The 19,815-nt window shown below is 46.3% G+C and overlaps 1 protein-coding gene across 1 annotated transcript in view; it reads right to left on the bottom strand.

The window, feature by feature from the left end:
* CRYM (crystallin mu) overlaps window positions 1–19,815 on the bottom strand; it is a 92,420-nt gene that overhangs the window by 44,504 nt on the left and 28,101 nt on the right. The window contains exon 2 of the mRNA XM_086940816.1: window positions 15,995–16,145. Coding sequence (XP_086796942.1) covers window positions 15,995–16,145 — 151 coding nt within the window. The remainder of the gene's footprint in view (window positions 1–15,994; window positions 16,146–19,815) is intronic.

Genomic DNA, 19,815 nt, shown 5'->3' on the forward strand with positions numbered 1-19,815 from the left:
GTTTTTGCACTAGTTGATTGGTAAAAATGAAGATTTTGCAGTGACCATTGGAGCAAATGACACTGAAAACCTGCCTGCCGCTTATGCTAATATTTCTGGACCCTTGGCAAATTCCTCCAGCGCAATGCAAACATCTGGTAATGACAAAGAACACACATTACCTCATGCTTTATCCTAGCCTCCTATAATTTCCTTTTCCTCCTCTGTCTGTCCTAGACTTCCCTAGAATTCAGTTACAGCCCAAGCACACAAAATCTGCAAGGAAGTGAGACTTTGCATTCACAAAGTAGTGAGTCTCTGACACACTCATCAATTTCCCATAGTGGCCTCCATTGTAGGCACACTCCTCCTCTCACAAAGTTTGTCTCTTGGTCTGTGTTTGTTTGTTCGTGGATGCAACTTGACTCTCTTGTATCCCCTGTTCCTTCACTCGATACTGGTAACCGCTCTTGGCCATTTCCTTGCAGGTCTTGTGGTTTCAGCGATTCATCAGGGTGGTGGACTGTCTCTAATTGGTCTCTGCCTCCCGATAAAGCCTCGCTAATAGTTTGTACAAGCGAAACACACCACTGTTAATTGCTGCCAAAACCACTCTCTGTGAATCAATATGCAACTCTGGAGTAGCCTCTATTGTTAAATTCAGTGGGTCACGCTGGTGACAGTTTATCTCTTCATTTACTGTCAACCCAAGGGGTCTATTTTAGATTCCATTCAAATGCCCACTGTTTGCCCATTCTGTCCCTTTCACCTCATGGAGATTGCAAAATGAGCCATCGGCACACCCGGTTTGAATTCCTCATGAAAAGAACTCAAAGGGGTCTCTTCCTCCACTTGCCAGAGCTGCCACACTTCACCAGCCACAGAGGAACTTTAGAAGCAGGCCAAGGTCCTTGGTTGTTCTATGCTGGTTCCTTATTCCACCTCTAGCCTCCTGCCTTGTTTACACACCCATGAAGTCCACATCAACGACCCCATCTCTCCAGGTCGGGCAAGCATTTATTCTCAATGACGAGACCTGAGATACTCTCGGATCTAGTTTGTGAGGTCGGCAGTGACATCATGTGAAAGGTCACCAGCAGTGCAAAGGGGGAAGAGTAAGGGTTTCATTACTAAACATAATTGTTGAATTTTGGTGATCTTTAGAATTTGACTCAGAACTATATCACCCATTCACCTGTAAAAAAAGAATTCTGTTTTTCCAGTAATTCCCCTTAATTCTTTGTGAACAGTTTTTTTCTGGGAGTTTGTTAGTGATGTACATTATCCCCTCGACGAACAATGGATCTTTGTACACATGTTTCAGCTACGTTCAGCGGGGGTTGAGCGCTGAGCCTTCCCCATGCACTTTATAGTCCTAGTCTACTTACACTGCCGCCCTGAGTGGACGTAGCCCACGGCACACTCACTCCCTTCTTCTTCGTGCAGCGGGGTCTGAGCGCAGGGACTGGCCTGTGAACTAGTTCTTTGACCACTCCCATATCTTCACTGTGAGGCTTTTTCTTCTAGGTCTTAATTAGTCAGAGGTTACTGGACCCTAGTCCTGTGGAGTGAGGTCATGTACTACTCGTGTCCCTGGACACCATAACACTGGTGAACTCGGGAGGAGCCAAGCCGGCGACCGCAATGGCCGCCTAGTCCCTCGGCTCCGATCATCGTCTCCTGTCGAGACTACATCCTGCGTGAATCGCCGCGGCACAACGGAGGGTACGGGGATATGAAAGCATCCGATCATCGAGGGTGCAATCCCGAGGTCCGTACCTGCTTCCGGAGGCGAGAAAACGTCGGCGACTCCAGCGGCCCGCAGCAGCTCTAAGACCGGGGACTCGGCCATCTTGCGAGGCTGGACCCCAAGTAAACAACAACGGCCGCCGCTGACCTGGAGGGACCGATCTGCTCTGAGGGGGCGTGTGACGGCGCTTCTCCTGACTACATGCGAAGACTGAGACTCTTCCTGTGCCCCCGCTTCCTCGGACAGTGCAACATTGTATCCGCTCCGCCCAAAGGTATTCTTCTAAACATCCCGACTTTTGCGGGAGGCTCCCTAATTTCTCGCGAGCCGCCCTTCACCTGCGCTAATCCCAGCGGCGCCTTTTGCTAGCTCTCGGTGACCCCGCCGGGGGGGCTACATTATTCGCCGCCTTCCAGCCCGCACCCCGGCCCCACACCGGCCCTGCTCTGCCCGCGCTACTATGGTGAAGGAGACCTTGCCGCACGGGGTACACAGCACTGGTTTGCGCCTCGACGCATTACTGGCTTCTTTGGCTGCCCTCCGTGAAACCTTGGTGCAGGGCGCCCTATTGTTGGGGGGCAAGTTGGATACCACGATCCTAGCGGTGGAGTCAATGATATCGGCTGGCCCGCTCTTCTACAGTGAGACGCCGTCTTCAGCGCCAGGAGGTTACAAGATGGCGCCTTTCACCGCAGCTAGATGGTCGGAATCACGGCGTCTTCAGACTTTCCATATGTGTATTGTTGGAAGCACTGAGCGTTTTGGACATACTAGTCTGGATCTGGCTGCAATATCCTTCCCCAACGACCTGCCGCTTGATGCTCTTGCGCTGTTCCTGCTGTACTTTAACATTGAACTGGGGCTCTCCTGTGTTGCTTCGTGGAATGGAGTTTGGAAGGGCTGTATCACTGACTGGTTTCACACGCCGCACTTGCTGGAGATTGGTACTGTCGCTGATTCTGGTACTTTACGCAAGACTGGACAAGGATAACTATCACCCCTCCGGATCATCGTCCTCTGTGCTAATACTGTGAGGGCTGAGTGACACGTTGACCTCCATGATGCTGCGCCGAGTTGACTCTGTTCCCGGATATTCTACTCTGACCTGGTTCTTGCTGCTTTGGTTCATGTACTGTGCTCAATAATTTCATGTACGAGAAGGGCCGAGGGACTGCCAAAGGCTGGCTTCCATTCTTGCTTGTGCTTTTGGTTGCAGGGGGTATTGCTTCACGACATCGCTACTACAGTGGGTATGGATGCTTTGGGAATGCGAACTGTACTGCCTTGTGATTAATCCTGTTTTCGGTGTGTTAATTCTCACGCTCCGCTCGTAGTTTTCCCTACTGTGTATAAATTGCTCAATGATTACCCCTTGTACTGATATGTTCACTCGCCGGCGAGGGGGCACTGGGTGCCCGGGAGCGGGTTCGCTCCTCTCCTCCTCCACTCTTTATAATTTCCCTACTGTGGGGCAGTTCCGGGGCGACAGGCACGCTGTTAGTGGGTTAGGCCGTAGCCATTACAGGGGTGCAGGGTGGCGGGTGCGGGGGGGTTTTTTTGTTTTAGTTTGTTTTGTTCTATGGTCCCTATCGCTCTTTTCCGGCTTTGGGAGGGTCTTCCTCTTTAGTGGGGCTGACTGTCACGGGGTCTCGCACCTTTGTTCTTTTTCTATAATTGGCATCTCAATATTTCTCTATCCCTTGCTTTTTAGGGGTGGGCTTTCGGGGATCGGACTTGGTAAAGTTGCCCTCTATATCGTTGCTATTGTCCAGGTATTTGCGCTATGGCTGCTTGATTGTAGAGTTGCTTACTTATAGCCCACCACCGAATATTACTGGGGTTTATCCCCCCTGCTTCTTTTTTTGTCTTTATGTAAGGTGTGTAGTCCTTGTTGTTGCAGCCCCCTCTCTTCTTCTAAATTTAAAAAAGAAAACCTCATATCCTATGTCGCACACCCCACAGTCTTTATAATGTACTTTGATGTATCCTGCTAGTATATTGACCTATTGCATGCTACTCTCCTGTTCTTATTGACTGTCTTTGCAGCCGGCCATGATGGTTGTGGGCTTGCGCATGTATATCCTGATTTTCCAATAAAGGTTTTCAAAAAAAAAAAAAAAAAAACACTGGTGAACTCCAATTGAAATGGCCAAGTTCACCCTTTAAGCAGTTGACTCCCTCAAGGTAGCGAAACTGAGCAATCAAGGATTACTTGAGAAGTTGGTGGGGATCAGAAACTCGGGGCCCAATTTATCAAGGGTTTGTGCCGCGTTTGCACCATGCAACGTGGTAGATGTGTGACATAAATCCTAAATTGCAATTTATCAAGAAACGCAAGGCCACTTTCAGTGGCTCTGCGTGGCTCGACAAATCATGGGTAGCGCAATACATCACAAATCACTGCGTTGCGTTACTCTGCCCTAGGCGTTCCATGGTCATTCTATGGGTGTTCTCACACAACTCCCATGGATTTTGACTCATTCCTAGATTCACCATCACTGGTAGGCCTAAGAATGCGCCAAAAATATACGCCTTCTCAGGGAAGGCGTAACGAGGAGAAATATATTTATTTCTCCTTGTTTCTTCCTCTTTTTATGTGTGCTGCAGAATAAGTCTTTCAGGGTTGTTTTTATGCAGGAAGGTGCCCCTTCCTGCACAGAAACAATCCTGCATAACTCGCAATCCCCCTTGCACAACAGTGCAAGGGTGCCTGCATTGGCACTAGGGAGCGCATTGTGTGCCAGTGTTGGGGAAAGGGCAGGAATGCACCACATTGTAATAAATAAAAGGCGCATTCCTGCCCTTTCTTTGTAACGCAGCGCAGCAGGGTGACTTGCTGTGTTGCACTGAGCTCCAATTGCATAAATATGCCCCTAAGTGCAGAGTAACACAACAGATTATCCAATGAATCAGTACTTTGCTTTCAAAAATAGGAAATGACTTTAATGGCAGTTTAGTGCATAATAAACTTACAAATATGCTAATTGAAGAAAACCTGAAGAGCCTATCCCCTTTTGGGCTAAAGAACCAATCCGAAATGTGCCTGTAGCTTCTACGAACCATACACTGCTACACATCCCATACCCAACTTTGACTAGAAGTTTTAGTGAGAGGCTGGGTTTGCGTTGGGAGAGTAGGAAGTAGTGGCTCTCTGAGCAGTGTGATCTTGTAACTGAGATAGGTGTGCAGTAGGCACGCGGTGCAAAACAGGACAGGGGAACACAAACCCTACGGGAAAAACACCCCTGAAATCGCCGGACACACACTCGACGCCGTCTTCTCATCCTGCAAAGACATCGCCTTCAGCCACGCCATCGGACTCCACTGGACGGACCACAGCTGCGTCCACTTCACCTTCAAAAGAACGACGATCCACCACCACCAGCAACAGGTTGCTCGAAGAAGCTGGAACAAGATCACAGCCGACCAGCTCGCCGCTTCCCTGAGCCAGCACCCTCCCGCCAGCTCAGCGAACCCCAGCCAGGCCGCCGACAACCTCACGAAGTGGATCAGCAACTGCGCGGACGAACTCGCCCCACTGAGGACCCCGCCCAGCAGACCCGGCAGCAAGAAGGCCCCATGGTTCACCGACGAACTCAAGAGCTCCAAGAAGAACTGCCGCGCCCTCGAGAAAGCCTGGAGAAGGGAACCAACACCGGACAACATGACCACACTCAAGCTTGCCACCCGGAAGCACCACCAACTGATCCACGCCACCAAGAAAACTGCATTCAAGGACCGGCTGGACAACAACGCACACAACTGCAAGGAACTCTTCAACATCGTGAAAGAGCTCTCCAACCCCAACGCCGGCAACAACGACATCACCCCATCGCAAGACCTCTGCAACTCCCTCGCCTCCTACTTCCACAACAAGATCGCGGACATACACAACAGCTTCAGCACTCAACCGACGCACGCCACGACCGAACCACCGCCCCCCACCACCACCCTCCGCGCCTGGACTCCGATCAGCACCGAAGACACCGTCCGCATGATGAACTCCATCCACTCCGGATCTCCAACCGACCCCTGCCCTCACCACGTCTTCAACAAGGCCGACGCTGTCATCGCACCCCACCTGCGGGACATCATCAACACCTCCTTCGACACCGCCACCTTCCCGGAGAGCTGGAAGCATGCCGAACTCAGCGCCCTACTCAAGAAACCTACAGCGGACCTGTCAGAACACCAAATGCGACCTCCCCAGGAACAGACGCTAGCCCCCGATACCCCCTGATCAAACACAGGAGACAGTGATGAAAACACTAATCTCTCGAATTCAATCAGAAGGGAAAGGGGAAGTGGAAGACAAACAAGAGAGACTTCAATGGTGATGGTATCAACCAGACTCGTCTTTCTTCGGTTAACTCTCTTCTGGCGATACCTGTAACAATGACAATAATGTAACTCTATTCTAAAACTATTAATTCAGACTCTAAATATTCTTTTGATATTACTCTCATTACCTTTTTTCACCAATGACTTTGCCCCACTCTATGTTTGCCTGAGCTTTTCTTTGATCAGTTGTAAGAGCTTCAGTTCCCGCTCAAGAACTAAAGAATGGAGTTGGAGTAAGTTCTTTCTCTCTTTCGTGACAGGAAGGTTGAAATTATGAGTTCGATTCTCACGAAAGGATGAGCAGTCTTAAATTGAACACCAAGTCTATAAGTGCTTCAGTGCCCTTTTATTCCTTGAGGCAAGAGGGTTAGAAAAGTCTCTTGACAGTTGAAACTCAGTCACTGAAATTCCTCACAGAATGATGATGTGGCGCAGCATTCAATTATACACTGAAAGTCTTACTTGGTTCTGAAGATTGGAAACCTTCTCTTCACAGAAGGCGTTCCTCCAAATGAATAAGCATATTTCATATCCTTGACTTCGCACTATCTCCAGTACTTGACTATACTGTTCTCTGACGACCAAAAGACTCTGAAGATGAATTCGTGAAAAGAACAAATTACCACAAAACTCGAGTGTTACTCTAGAAATAGTTCTGAATACTTTCCTGGACAAAACTGCTCTGAAACTCTGAAGGAGCGCACTAGAATTCAGGCGCGCTGAGGAAACGCTGCTCTCTCCGTTGATCTATTCAGTTGAAGTGCGCAGTTACCTGGGCGCGCATGCGCCAACTCGATGTTACTGGTCTCGCGCTCTGGAAGACTAGAGCGAGAACCTTTGTCTTCTCGCCGTGGCATTGCTGGCACAACTGAAGACAGATTCAAAACCCTGAGAATGGATTTCAGAGTGGTCTTCCAAGTAGGTCCTTGACGTAACCAGTGTGAATATTTATTAAATGATCTCTGGATCAGGCATTTTCGTTTCTTAACCTTGCCGACAGTGGGACTATGCAGTGGGATCATGACAGTACTCCCCACCAAAAGGCGTCCCTTCATTCTTGGCTTGTTTGGATTTGACTGATGAAACTCTCGCACAAGTCTAGGAGCATGAACATTGTCAAACGGCTCCCAAGAGTTCTCTTCAGAGCCAAAACCCTTCCAACTGATCAAATAATGCAATTTACCTTTTCTGATTTGAGAATCTAAAATTTTATGTACCTCAAACTCATCTACAGAATCTACTTCTATAGGTTTAGGTGTGGATTGCATTCTTATGTGCTGTGGACTTTTCTTTATCAAAGATACGTGGAAGACTGGGTGAACTTTCAAATATGATGGCAAGTGTATTTTAACTGAGACTGGGTTGATCATCTTTTCTACCTTAAAGGGTCCGATAAATCTGGGTTGAAACTTGCGGTTTTCTTTTAACCTAAGGTGTTTAGTGGATAGCCAAACCTGGTCTCCTGTTCTGAAGGGGGAATTCTTTCTTCTCTTCTTATCAGCCTGTGCCTTATAACTGTTTTTGGCCTTTTCGAGATTTTCTTTGGCTTGACTCAGGGAATCCTGCATCTTTTCTACAAAACCCTCAACAGCTGGAACTGGAGCCTCTTCCCTGCTTAGAATAAAACTAGGATGTCTACCATAGTTCAAGTAAAAGGGAGAGAACCCGGTGGAGGAGTGTTGAGCATTATTGTAGGCAAATTCAGCTGACCAAACTAGATCTGACCATCCTCCCTCCTGATTCATCAAATAGAGTCGCAAATATTGTTCTAACTCTTGATTGACTCTCTCGGTTTGTCCATCAGTTTCTGGGTGGAAACTGGTCGAGAAACGAGCGTCTATTCCCAATCTTTTGGTGAAGGCCTTCCAAAAGTGGGAAACAAATTGTGACCCTCGATCTGCGACTATGACTTGAGGAATACCATGCAGTCTAACAATATGCTGAGTAAATATTTGAGCCAACTGAGGAGCTGAAGGGATACCTTTTAGGGCGACAAAATGGGCCATTTTAGAAAAGGTGTCCACCATCACTAATATCGTATTCAACCCTTGACTCATTGGGAGATCTACAATAAGGTCCATGGACACCGTATGCCATGGATGAGGGGGGGTTGGTAAGGGCATTAACTGTCCCAAAGGTGCCCTTCGATCAGCTTTGCCTCTCAAGCATCGCTCGCAGGTGGTAACATACTGTCGTATCTGTGATCTCATTTCCGGCCACCAAAAATTTCTTTCAATTAACTCTGTGGTTTTCTGGATACCCTTGTGACCAGCTAAGGCTCCATCATGGCAAATCTTCAAAGCCTTTTCCTGTAACTCCTTCGTAGGAAGATAGAGGCTATCCTGATGATAAGGCAATCCTTTTCGAATATCTCTATTGGAGTCTTCCTTGGACCACTTCTCCATTTCATCTGAAGATAACGCCTTCCGTATCTCTTCGGTGAAATCTGTTGTAATGGAAATGGCAACAATTTTCTCCTCTGGAATGATTGATTGATCTTTTGGATTAACATCTCTGGAATTAGAGTCAATTCTGGAAAGCGCATCTGCTTTTACATTACTGGTACCTGGTCTGAAAGTGATAACAAAGTTGTAATCCGCGAAGAACAGAGACCATCGAAGCTGACGTGCTGTCAATGTCTTTGCTGACTTTAAAAATTGCAGATTACGGTGATCTGTGTAGACAGTAACCTTGTGAGCAGCGCCAAGTAAATAATGTCTCCACTCAAGAAAGGCCGCCTTCACAGCTAACAATTCTTTGTCCGAGATGGAATAGTTACATTCAGGAGGAGTCAATTTCCGTGAGTAATAAGCCACGGGGTGCAACTGACCTGTAGTCGGATGCCGTTGAGATAAAATCCCTCCTATGGCGACATCTGAGGTGTCAGCCTCCACAAAAAACGGTTCTTCAGGCCTGGGATGCAATAGAATGGGAGCCTGAGTGAAGGATCTTTTTAAAAATTGGAAGGCTGTTTCCGCTTTCTCATCCCACTCAAACTTAACTCCTTTTCTCAATAAACGCGTAATGGGGCTAACCATATGAGAAAAGTCTGGAATGAATCTCCGATAAAAATTGGAGAAACCAATAAAACTCTGAATTTCTTTCACACTTGAAGGGGAAGGCCAGTCTTGCACTGCCTTGACCTTGGACACATCCATGCTGACTCCTTTGGGAGATAATACAAATCCAAGGAACTCCACTTCTTCCACATGGAAGGCACATTTCTCCAGTTTCACAAAGAGATGATTTTCAAGTAGTCGAACAAGAATTGATCTGACATGGGAAATGTGTTCTTGAACATTCTTGGAAAAAATTAATATGTCGTCAATGTAGACCACAGCTATTCTGTCCAGAAATTCTCGTAGGATGTCATTCACAAAATGTTGAAAAGCTGCTGGGGCATTACATAAACCGTATGGCATCACCTGATACTCGAATAATCCATGTCGAGTTCGAAAAGCGGTTTTCCACTCGTCCCCAGCAGCAACTCTGATTAAATGATACGCTCCACGCAAGTCTAATTTGGTGTAGATCTTGGCATCTTTTACTTGGTCCAGGAGCACAGAAATAAGTGGGAGAGGATATCTATTTTTAACTGTTACCTGATTGAGCGCTCTATAATCAATACAGGTTCTCAATTCACCATTCTTCTTTGGAATGAAAAATAAGGGTGAAGAGACAGGCGACTTGGAGGGCCGAATGAATCCATTCTCTAAATATTGCTCCAGATATGTCTTCAAGTACTTGTTCTCATCTTCTGTCAATGCGTAGATACGACTACACGGAAGCACGGCTCCCGGTTCAATTTCTATCTTGCAATCATACGGGCGATGAGGAGGAAGTTTTTCCGCCTCTCTCTTATCAAAAACTGCAGATAAATCTCGGTATTCCGCTGGAATCTCTTGGGTTTCAATTGAACAAATCAAAGCTGGATGATCGGCCAATTTTCGTGCTGGGGAGTCATCTTCTACCGAGGTGGATTCAGAAAAACAATTCTCCTTACAAAAAATGGAGTTCATTTCCACTGTTCTCTTCTCCCAATCTATGCGTGGATTGTGCTCCGTTAACCATGGAAGACCCAATATAAGCTGAAATTGAGGAGCATCGATAAGGTTAAAAATTAAAGCTTCAGTGTGACCACTCAACCCAGTTAATTGAATCTTCTCAGTTTCATGAGTAATTGGGCCAGATGATAAATTGGTTCCGTCCACTGCTCTCACCGGCTCTACAACCTTCTTCCGAATGAATTGAATCCCAATCCGTTGAGCATACTTAATGTCACAAAAATTGCCCGTCGCCCCCGAGTCAATCATCACAGTGACTTCACTAATCTTGGAATTCCGAAACTCGATGGTAAATGAAACTACTAAATGAGGAGCAGAGGATTGAAGAGTATTAACAATCTGTTGAGAATTAGAAGCTGACTTTGGTTCTGCTTCCACCTGTGCAGCTCCGACTACAGGTGAAGCCGATCTTTTACCTGCTGCGACATCTTTGGCCTCTTTGGACAGTCTTTGACATAGTGGCCCGATAATCCACAGTATAAACACAATTGCCCGGCTCTTCTTCTTTCCTTTTCTTCTTTGGATAAGGGCCCCCTGATGGATCCAATTTGCATGGGCTCCTCTGACTGAGAACTTTCGTTGACCCTTTGACTCTCAGTTTTCATGCGATCGAATCGAGGTGGAGGAGGACGAAAATCTCTTCTCTTTTCACACTTCCGCTCGTTGAGCCTATGATCCATTTGTAAAACTAAATCAATAAGCTCGGACACTTCTGTGGGTCTTTTTGGAATCTGCGCTAGAGCGTCCTTGAGTTCATCTTTTAACCCTCGATAAAAGATGGCAGCTCTTTTCGCTTCCGGCCATTGAGTCTCCACAATCAATTTATTGAATTGGGCTAAATATGCCACCAAGTCTCGATTGCCTTGTTTTAGATCGAGTAATTCGTTATCTGTAGCTTGTGACGCTGAACGTCTATCAAAGATTCTCAGAAACTCCACTTTAAATTCCTCAAACTTGTACAAAATGGGGTCGTCCTTAGTAACTAGAGACATGGACCACGCAGCTGCGTCACCAGTCAGATACGACAGAATGAAAGCCACCTTTGATTGATCCTTAGCAAAAATTACGGGCCTGCACAAAAAGTGTAAGGAACATTGTGTGAGAAAGATTTGGGCTTTTTGAGGGTCCCCGCTAAATCTCTCAGGAGAGGCTAATGGAATGATGGGCGAGACTGCATGAATTACTTGTGTTGAGATATCTGAGGGTGATGAGCTACTAATTTGACTTGTCGATGACTTAAAACTTGGACCTGCATCTAACAACTCATCTAATCTTAATTTTATTTGCAAGTTTTCTTGACTAGTTCTTTCTATCTCCGCCCTGAGATTCTTATTGTCTTCCAACGAATTATTTAATTGTTTTTGCATACTATCAAGGATTGTGGCCAAAGCCTTGACATCTAAACCTTCAGTCATGTCTGCTCGGGGAGAGGTCTGTGCACCTCAGAAAGAGGCCTCTTGGCACTTCAATCTGTCAGAACACCAAATGCGACCTCCCCAGGAACAGACGCTAGCCCCCGATACCCCCTGATCAAACACAGGAGACAGTGATGAAAACACTAATCTCTCGAATTCAATCAGAAGGGAAAGGGGAAGTGGAAGACAAACAAGAGAGACTTCAATGGTGATGGTATCAACCAGACTCGTCTTTCTTCGGTTAACTCTCTTCTGGCGATACCTGTAACAATGACAATAATGTAACTCTATTCTAAAACTATTAATTCAGACTCTAAATATTCTTTTGATATTACTCTCATTACCTTTTTTCACCAATGACTTTGCCCCACTCTATGTTTGCCTGAGCTTTTCTTTGATCAGTTGTAAGAGCTTCAGTTCCCGCTCAAGAACTAAAGAATGGAGTTGGAGTAAGTTCTTTCTCTCTTTCGTGACAGGAAGGTTGAAATTATGAGTTCGATTCTCACGAAAGGATGAGCAGTCTTAAATTGAACACCAAGTCTATAAGTGCTTCAGTGCCCTTTTATTCCTTGAGGCAAGAGGGTTAGAAAAGTCTCTTGACAGTTGAAACTCAGTCACTGAAATTCCTCACAGAATGATGATGTGGCGCAGCATTCAATTATACACTGAAAGTCTTACTTGGTTCTGAAGATTGGAAACCTTCTCTTCACAGAAGGCGTTCCTCCAAATGAATAAGCATATTTCATATCCTTGACTTCGCACTATCTCCAGTACTTGACTATACTGTTCTCTGACGACCAAAAGACTCTGAAGATGAATTCGTGAAAAGAACAAATTACCACAAAACTCGAGTGTTACTCTAGAAATAGTTCTGAATACTTTCCTGGACAAAACTGCTCTGAAACTCTGAAGGAGCGCACTAGAATTCAGGCGCGCTGAGGAAACGCTGCTCTCTCCGTTGATCTATTCAGTTGAAGTGCGCAGTTACCTGGGCGCGCATGCGCCAACTCGATGTTACTGGTCTCGCGCTCTGGAAGACTAGAGCGAGAACCTTTGTCTTCTCGCCGTGGCATTGCTGGCACAACTGAAGACAGATTCAAAACCCTGAGAATGGATTTCAGAGTGGTCTTCCAAGTAGGTCCTTGACGTAACCAGTGTGAATATTTATTAAATGATCTCTGGATCAGGCATTTTCGTTTCTTAACCTTGCCGACAGTGGGACTATGCAGTGGGATCATGACAGGACCCCACCGAACTCAAGAATTACCGCCCCATCTCGCTCCTCCCGTTTCCAGCCAAAGTCATCGAGAAGACCGTCAACAAGCAGCTGGCCACCTTCCTCGAGACGAATGGATCCCTCGACCCCCTCACAGTCTGGCTTCCGAGCCAACCACAGCACCGAGACCGCCCTCATCGCTGCCACCGATGACATCCGAGCCCTGATGGACAACGGAGAAACAGCGGCCCTCATCCTCCTAGACCTCTCCGCGGCATTCGACACTGTCTGCCACCGCACCCTAGTGCAGCGCCTCAGCAACGTCGGAATCCAGGAGAGGGCACTGGAGTGGATCATCTCCTTCCTCGACGGAAGAACACAGAGAGTCCGACTACCACCGTACAAGTCAGAGGCCACCGAAGTTATCTGCGGCGTCCCTCAAGGATCCTCGCTGAGCCCCACCCTCTTCAACGTCTACATGAGCCCCCTCGCGGCCATCGCACGCCAGCACAACCTCAACATCATCTCCTACGCTGACGACACCCAGCTGATCCTCTCCCTGACCAACGACCCCGCCGCCGCCAGAGCCGACCTTCACGAAGGGATGAAAGACGTAGCCGAGTGGATGACGACCAGCCGCCTGAAACTGAACTCAGACAAGACGGAAGTCCTCATCTTGGGCTCCTCGCCCTCCGCCTGGGATGACTCCTGGTGGCCCCCCGCCCTGGGCACCGCACCCAAACCGACAGACCACGCACGGAACCTGGGCGTCATCCTGGACTCCTCCCTCTCCATGACCAGACAAGTCAACGCCGTCTCCTCGTCGTGCTTCAACATCCTGCGCATGCTACGGAAGATCTTCCGGTGGATCCCCACCGAGACCAGGAAGACGGTCACCCAGGCCCTCGTCACCAGCCGACTGGACTACGGCAACGCCCTCTACGCCGGAACCACCGCCAAGCTCCAGAAGAGACTCCAGCGGATCCAGAACACCTCAGCCAGACTCATCCTCGACATCCCACGACACAGCCACATCTCCGGACATCTGAGAGACCTGCATTGGCTCCCCGTCAACAAAAGAATCACCTTCCATCTCCTCATCCACGCACACAAAGCCCTACACGATCAAGGCCCGAGCTACCTCAACAACCGCATCAACTTCTACGCTCCCAAACGCCATCTCCGATCAGCCAGTCACGCCCTCGCCGCCGTCCCCCGCATCCGAAGAACGACAACAGGAGGAAGGTCCTTCTCCTACCTGGCCGCCAAAACCTGGAACTCCCTCCCTCCCGACCTGCGCCTGACCCAAGACCACCTCTCCTTCAGGAAGAAGCTCAAGACCTGGCTGTTCGAGCAGTATCAGCACCCCCCCCCCCCCCCGCCAAGCGCCTTGAGACCCTCCGGGTAAGTAGAGCGCTCTACAAATGTCTTTGATTGATTGATTGATTGATAGGGAGGCCTAGACCAAATGGAAGGAGAACAGATCCTGTGCACACGCAAGTGTAGTATGTAGTCCTGGTGTGAGGACTAAAGATTCTACTGAGAGAAAGTAGTTGCTTCAAAGTACTAAGTACGTAGGATATTAAGGTTCATGTGAATAAAGTTTTTTATAAGTCAAGTAGTGGTCAGTACAGTGAAATAGTAGCCAGCCGACGCGTGTTTCGTCACACCGTGAAGGAGGTGTAACTCATCAGGGCTGCAGGGCTACAGTAGTGACGAGATCGGTTAGGCACGGAACGGTGGACATCTAACCACGTCCGTGTGTACTGAAGGCGAAAAACGCCAGAGAGCTGTTGCGCTAGCAGGCGAGGAGGGCCAGGGCGAGTTGTGTCCCGGGCTTCGAACAGGTGCCTGAATCAAGGGAGGAGCACACACGATACGTGCGTCTGTAAATGAGCGGCGTCCGGGTAGTGGATTTCACATGAACCTTGATATCCTACGTTCTTTTGTACTTTGAAGCAACTACTTTCTCTCAGCAGAATCTTTAGTCCTCACACCAGGACTACATACTACACTTGCATGTGCACAGGATCTGTTCTCCTTCCAACTTTGACTAGATATGGTCTGGAAGGGAATTGATGTTCATCACTTATGAATTATGGAAACGACATTTCAATGGGAGACTGAATAAGTATCTGACTGTGCTTTGATTATGATGTTATCTGTCATATTGTTTATTATGTAAGGTTCTGCTGTATTTTTAAAAACATTTTTGCCGTTTTAAATAGCAAACTCGACCCGAAGGTATTGGAGCGAATTACCTGAGCACCAGTTAGTTACATTACACAAGGGTACATTCATGGCTATTTTGTAGGCTGGTGGATTAAGGGATTTGCCCAGAATCACAGGCTGCTGAACCGACACTGAGACGCGAACCCGGTTCCCTAGTTCTAAAGTCCGCAGTTCTGGTTGTTACGCCACATCTTCCCCTATGTGTGTGAACTTTTGCGTCTTTTAGCTACTGTGGTGGAGACAGTATTAATCTCCCACCATCAACCATATCTCCCGTAAAATGTTCATTTTTTCAGAGAAGTGAGAGATGGTTCGGTGGGTGTCTTTCTGACACACACTGTGGGGATTAAAAAGTTGATAAACCATGATGAGTCAAGACATTAATAACATCTTTTGTCATTCATTTGATGACTGGGAGTAGGTGTCAAGGGGGGAGGGCTACTGAATGATACTTTTACACTTTAGTTAGACCTGGCTGACCAGAATAGTATGTTGCAAATCATGTATTTTTTTAACGGATAACTGCATTGTGTAAATATGTTTATACATATTTAAAGATTGTCAATGTTATAGTGTAATTGGGAAAAATATGTGTTTATTGGGGGAGGGGCCCAATTATTTTTTTTAGAAAAATGTTTTACACTGGAGGGGGCGCCGCATCAAAATGATTAAGGAGAAAGACCACTCTCCTCCGCAAGTTATTTTTGCTTTAGTCAGCTTTAAAATCTACCCCAGTATTAAGGTGCATGCAAATTTTAAACAGTAAATACAGACTTTATTTCAGTCAATGGCCAGTTCTCTTGTATAAAAGTAAGACATGGAGAAACAGAGTGTGTGTGTGTGTGTGTGTGGGTGTGTGTGTGTGTGTGTGTGTGTGAGAGAGAGAGGAGAGAGAGAGAGAGAGAGAGAGGATTGATTGGGACATCTTTATCAACGAGTAACTCACTCCCTATTTCAGATCTACATTAAACACAGACAGGCTGATGGCAATACTCACAGCTTTTAAAGTGCCATTGCTTGGATCAAATAAGAGTACAGTTGACTGGTGTGACGGAAGGGCTGACTGTGCTCCTCTCTCGTAGAAAGTCACCACTTTTGTTGTGAGCGCGTCATCTTCTGCACTGTAAGCTGGCATTACCCCTAAAAACCTGAGCAGACACATGCATATTTGTATTTTCAGATTGTTTCAGTCCCTTAAGTTGTTGTCTTTCAAAAAGGAACATGAGAAACACAAATACATACTAAAGTCCAATCCATGGGTCAAAATGGATTGCACAGCAACAATAGTATAATAATGTCAAACAACTAATTTCCACAGAGGTGCCAACCCATAGCCCAGGTAATCAATCAGAACTGTGATTGATCTCACGTGTTTTGGCAAATAAAATACAAATTGGATTAGAAACCTAAAGCTACATAATTTTGTTGGTGGAAAAGTGACCCCATCTGTGAAAGGGAACCGTGTACAGATAATGAAACACAACAGTAAAGAGATTTCAACACTGTTAGCTCTAGCATTCAACTCCTCCAAGAAGGGAAGCCATTTGTTAGCCATCCTAATAGAAGTCTAAAACAGTAACACTTTTCTGAGTATTATTCTGTGTTGCACTGCATAGTGCGTCAGTTAGCGTGCAATGTGTGAATCTGTGGTCACCCTGCCTCTGCCTGTACCTGTGATGTATGTAGTGAGAGTTCCAACATGTACAATGCAAAAAAGGCCACATGATCCAGTTCCTGGTGCTGTCCCTGTTAAATCGAATCCTCAAAGTTACCAATTCTAGTGTACTAAATGGGATCACAGGTGCTGTCTCTGAAATGAGTAAATGCCAGAAGAATCTGTAATGCTGGGTACGATTTCCCCAGTAATTACTCTTTCTTTACCCTGAATATTTTGATGTTTCAATAGCTGGAATTCCGGGGTGAAATGGACCTGGTCTGTGAATTTACATTGGACCTTGTAATGTCCAATGGGGCGACTAACAGGGAATTTCTGGGACCTGGTATTTGGCCCTTGGGTGTTCTTTTTTGTAGGAGGTTATAATGTCAGTGGCGCAAGGGTCTGATAGACTCCAATGCACCTGGTTGGAAGTACACCACTTCCAATCACATGCTACATAATAAACATATTAAGGAATCACTGCTGAAAGAGCTATTGAAACACTTACCGTGTGCACCCTAGTCACTGTAGAGCACATTTTCTTCCCATATTAGGGTAGCAATGACAAACAAACACAAAGTTACAAGGTCTGATTTTTGTGTGCTAGCTAATTTATACAAACAGCATTTGTGCATGATTCTGTTGGAACTGTAAAGTCAGACAAGTTGGCTTTGACAGGTCTTGTTTATGAGCATAAGAGGAGCTCTCCAGTAAGTAAAAATGCCAGTCTTGACTAAAACATTTAATAAGCCTGCTGCAACAGCAAACCAAAACAAGCATTGGCATAGCCAATCGGTCTCGCTTTTGGGATCTTATAAGTATTTAGTTATGCAGCACAATATCCTTGGTGCAACAACATTAACTGTTGCATGGTTAAACACTTATAAGGTCCCAAAGGCGAGACCTATTGGCTATGCCAATGTTTGTTGCCTATTGGGGCCTCCGGCCATGTGCAGCTTAGTTCCAGTGGCACAGTGAACACGGGCCCACATCTGGGCATAGCGGTGCACTTAGGGGCTCACAATAAAGATTACAAGGAGTGATGGATAGAACGCTTAATTAATCTCAGCCAGTGGTCATTACCATACATTTGTGGTGAAGAGAATGGCCAGTTAATGAGGTCTGAATATATTGCACCCCGGGGAGTGAGTGACCAGCATCTTTCTGCTTACTCCCTGGGACACAGTAAAGTAGAGTAGATTGCCATCATCAAAGCAGTCACTCCCAGAATTCAAGAGTATGCGCTGCAGGTGACACAAAGTCCTTGCGACAGAACAAAGTATAACCCACTGAGCTATCCTACTCGGACTGTTGTTTGTGATATGTGAGCTAAGCACACACCTCTGCAACAGAAGCGTGAACAACTTTAACGTCTTATACAAGAACTGCTCCTTATGATGAGCATAGAACATACAGAACTCTCCAGCAGGAACATTAACCCTTTGAGCTATCTTCTAAGTATTCAAATTTGCTAAGACCTGATCTCAGGAATTCTCTGCACTCAAAGAGGTATTAGGGAGCGCACAATCATAGAAGATGTCTACTGGCCGTACAGAAACAAAGGCACAATATTCTATCCACGTACTGCTAAAGAGCAAAAACCCAGCATAGTAAAAAACTAAAAAACCACAAAAGCATCCCAGTGGCAGGAAATTGTGTTTTATGCAATGCGTGATTGTGCCAACTGTTATTACTGCCCTGCTTCATCTCATATCAAACTCTCTTTTTGTCAAACAGCAATTGCATAAAGTAAAGAGGAGGGGCAGAAGCAAAGGTCAAAGTGAATGGGGTACGGGTGGTGGGGGGCACTGCATTGGAGGAAGATACTCACAACCGCAACGCCTGGGCCTGGGCTCCTGGTCATGCTGTGCAGGGTCCGGGCCTGAGGGAGCAGAGGGACCCCCGCAGGACCCATGGCCCCAGGGCTCGGACGGCGGCCTGCAGCATGTCTGGGAGACAGGAGACAGACACAGGGACCCACACGGACAACAACGGCCCGAGACAGGCGCTGCACCACTGTCTGGTTGGCCGTCCTCAGAAGTGCACATAAAATCACATATCATCATTATTATGAATATCCCTCCTATTAACAAGGGTTAAAACTATAAATTAAATTAAATTACAAGTGAATCTAATATCAACATGCCATTACTATTATACTACTTTAACTTTAAATTTGGCATTGAGTAAACGTGTGGATCAAATAAAATCATTTGTGTGTCTTCATTAATTTGACAATAGTTAGTACAATCATATCCCTATGTCAGAATTAGAAGCATCCAGGTATTATTAAAAATGAAAACTATGTCAATATATATATATATACCTAGGGATTATATTTGCATGGACCCTGAACTGGGCACTCCATCTAACTGATTTGCAGGGCAAGACTTAAGGCAGTACTTTTGATCTGAAATGTTTCCAAAATAAACTCAGGCACTTAGTTGCTACATAACAGTCAATTATACCAGTCGAGGTATAACAGATACTCCACATAAATTAATTGCAACTTTAAATTAATAAACAAGATACAAATAAAAACTAGTGCACACCAGGCAGTCAAGAATTTTTTTTTTTATCTAGGATAATACTTCGCAGTGCTCACTGCAAAAGTGTGGACTTGCAGTGAGTAGTAATCTGATGACTAGCGTACACACATTTGGCAGCAGGAAAAAAAGCATTATCAAACCCAATTGGTCTTGTCTTTGTGACCTATTGGCTTTGTTAGGCCTTTTGGCAAAGCTGTGCAGCATGGCCTAATGACATACGAAAAAAAAAAGTAAAAGGGGTGCTACATCATTTCATAGGTACTCGTATGGGTATTCATAAATGCGCACACCTAGGAAATGAGGGTTTTTTTTTACTTGCTAATCTGAGATGGATCAGTAATTGAAAAAATGAAATTGAAGAAGCACAAAAGCAAGTTTTTTAAAGCCAGGAGTTTGGGGTGACAGCAATTTGCAGCCTGGCCCGCCCATTAAAAACAAGCGCACGGCAGCAGGGGAGGTGGACTGCGCGATTCCCTTGCGGGAGCGTGCGACCATATGGCACCACCATATGGTGCCACGCGCTCCCGCAAGGAAATTGCCAGACGTGCACGCATTGCCATTGCAAGCAATGCAACGCTTGCACGATTTTGCCCCAAAGCTGTGCCGATGGCA

Source organism: Lissotriton vulgaris, chromosome 10 (genome assembly GCF_964263255.1).
Source record: "Lissotriton vulgaris chromosome 10, aLisVul1.2, whole genome shotgun sequence".
Lineage (NCBI taxonomy): Eukaryota > Metazoa > Chordata > Amphibia > Caudata > Salamandridae > Lissotriton > Lissotriton vulgaris.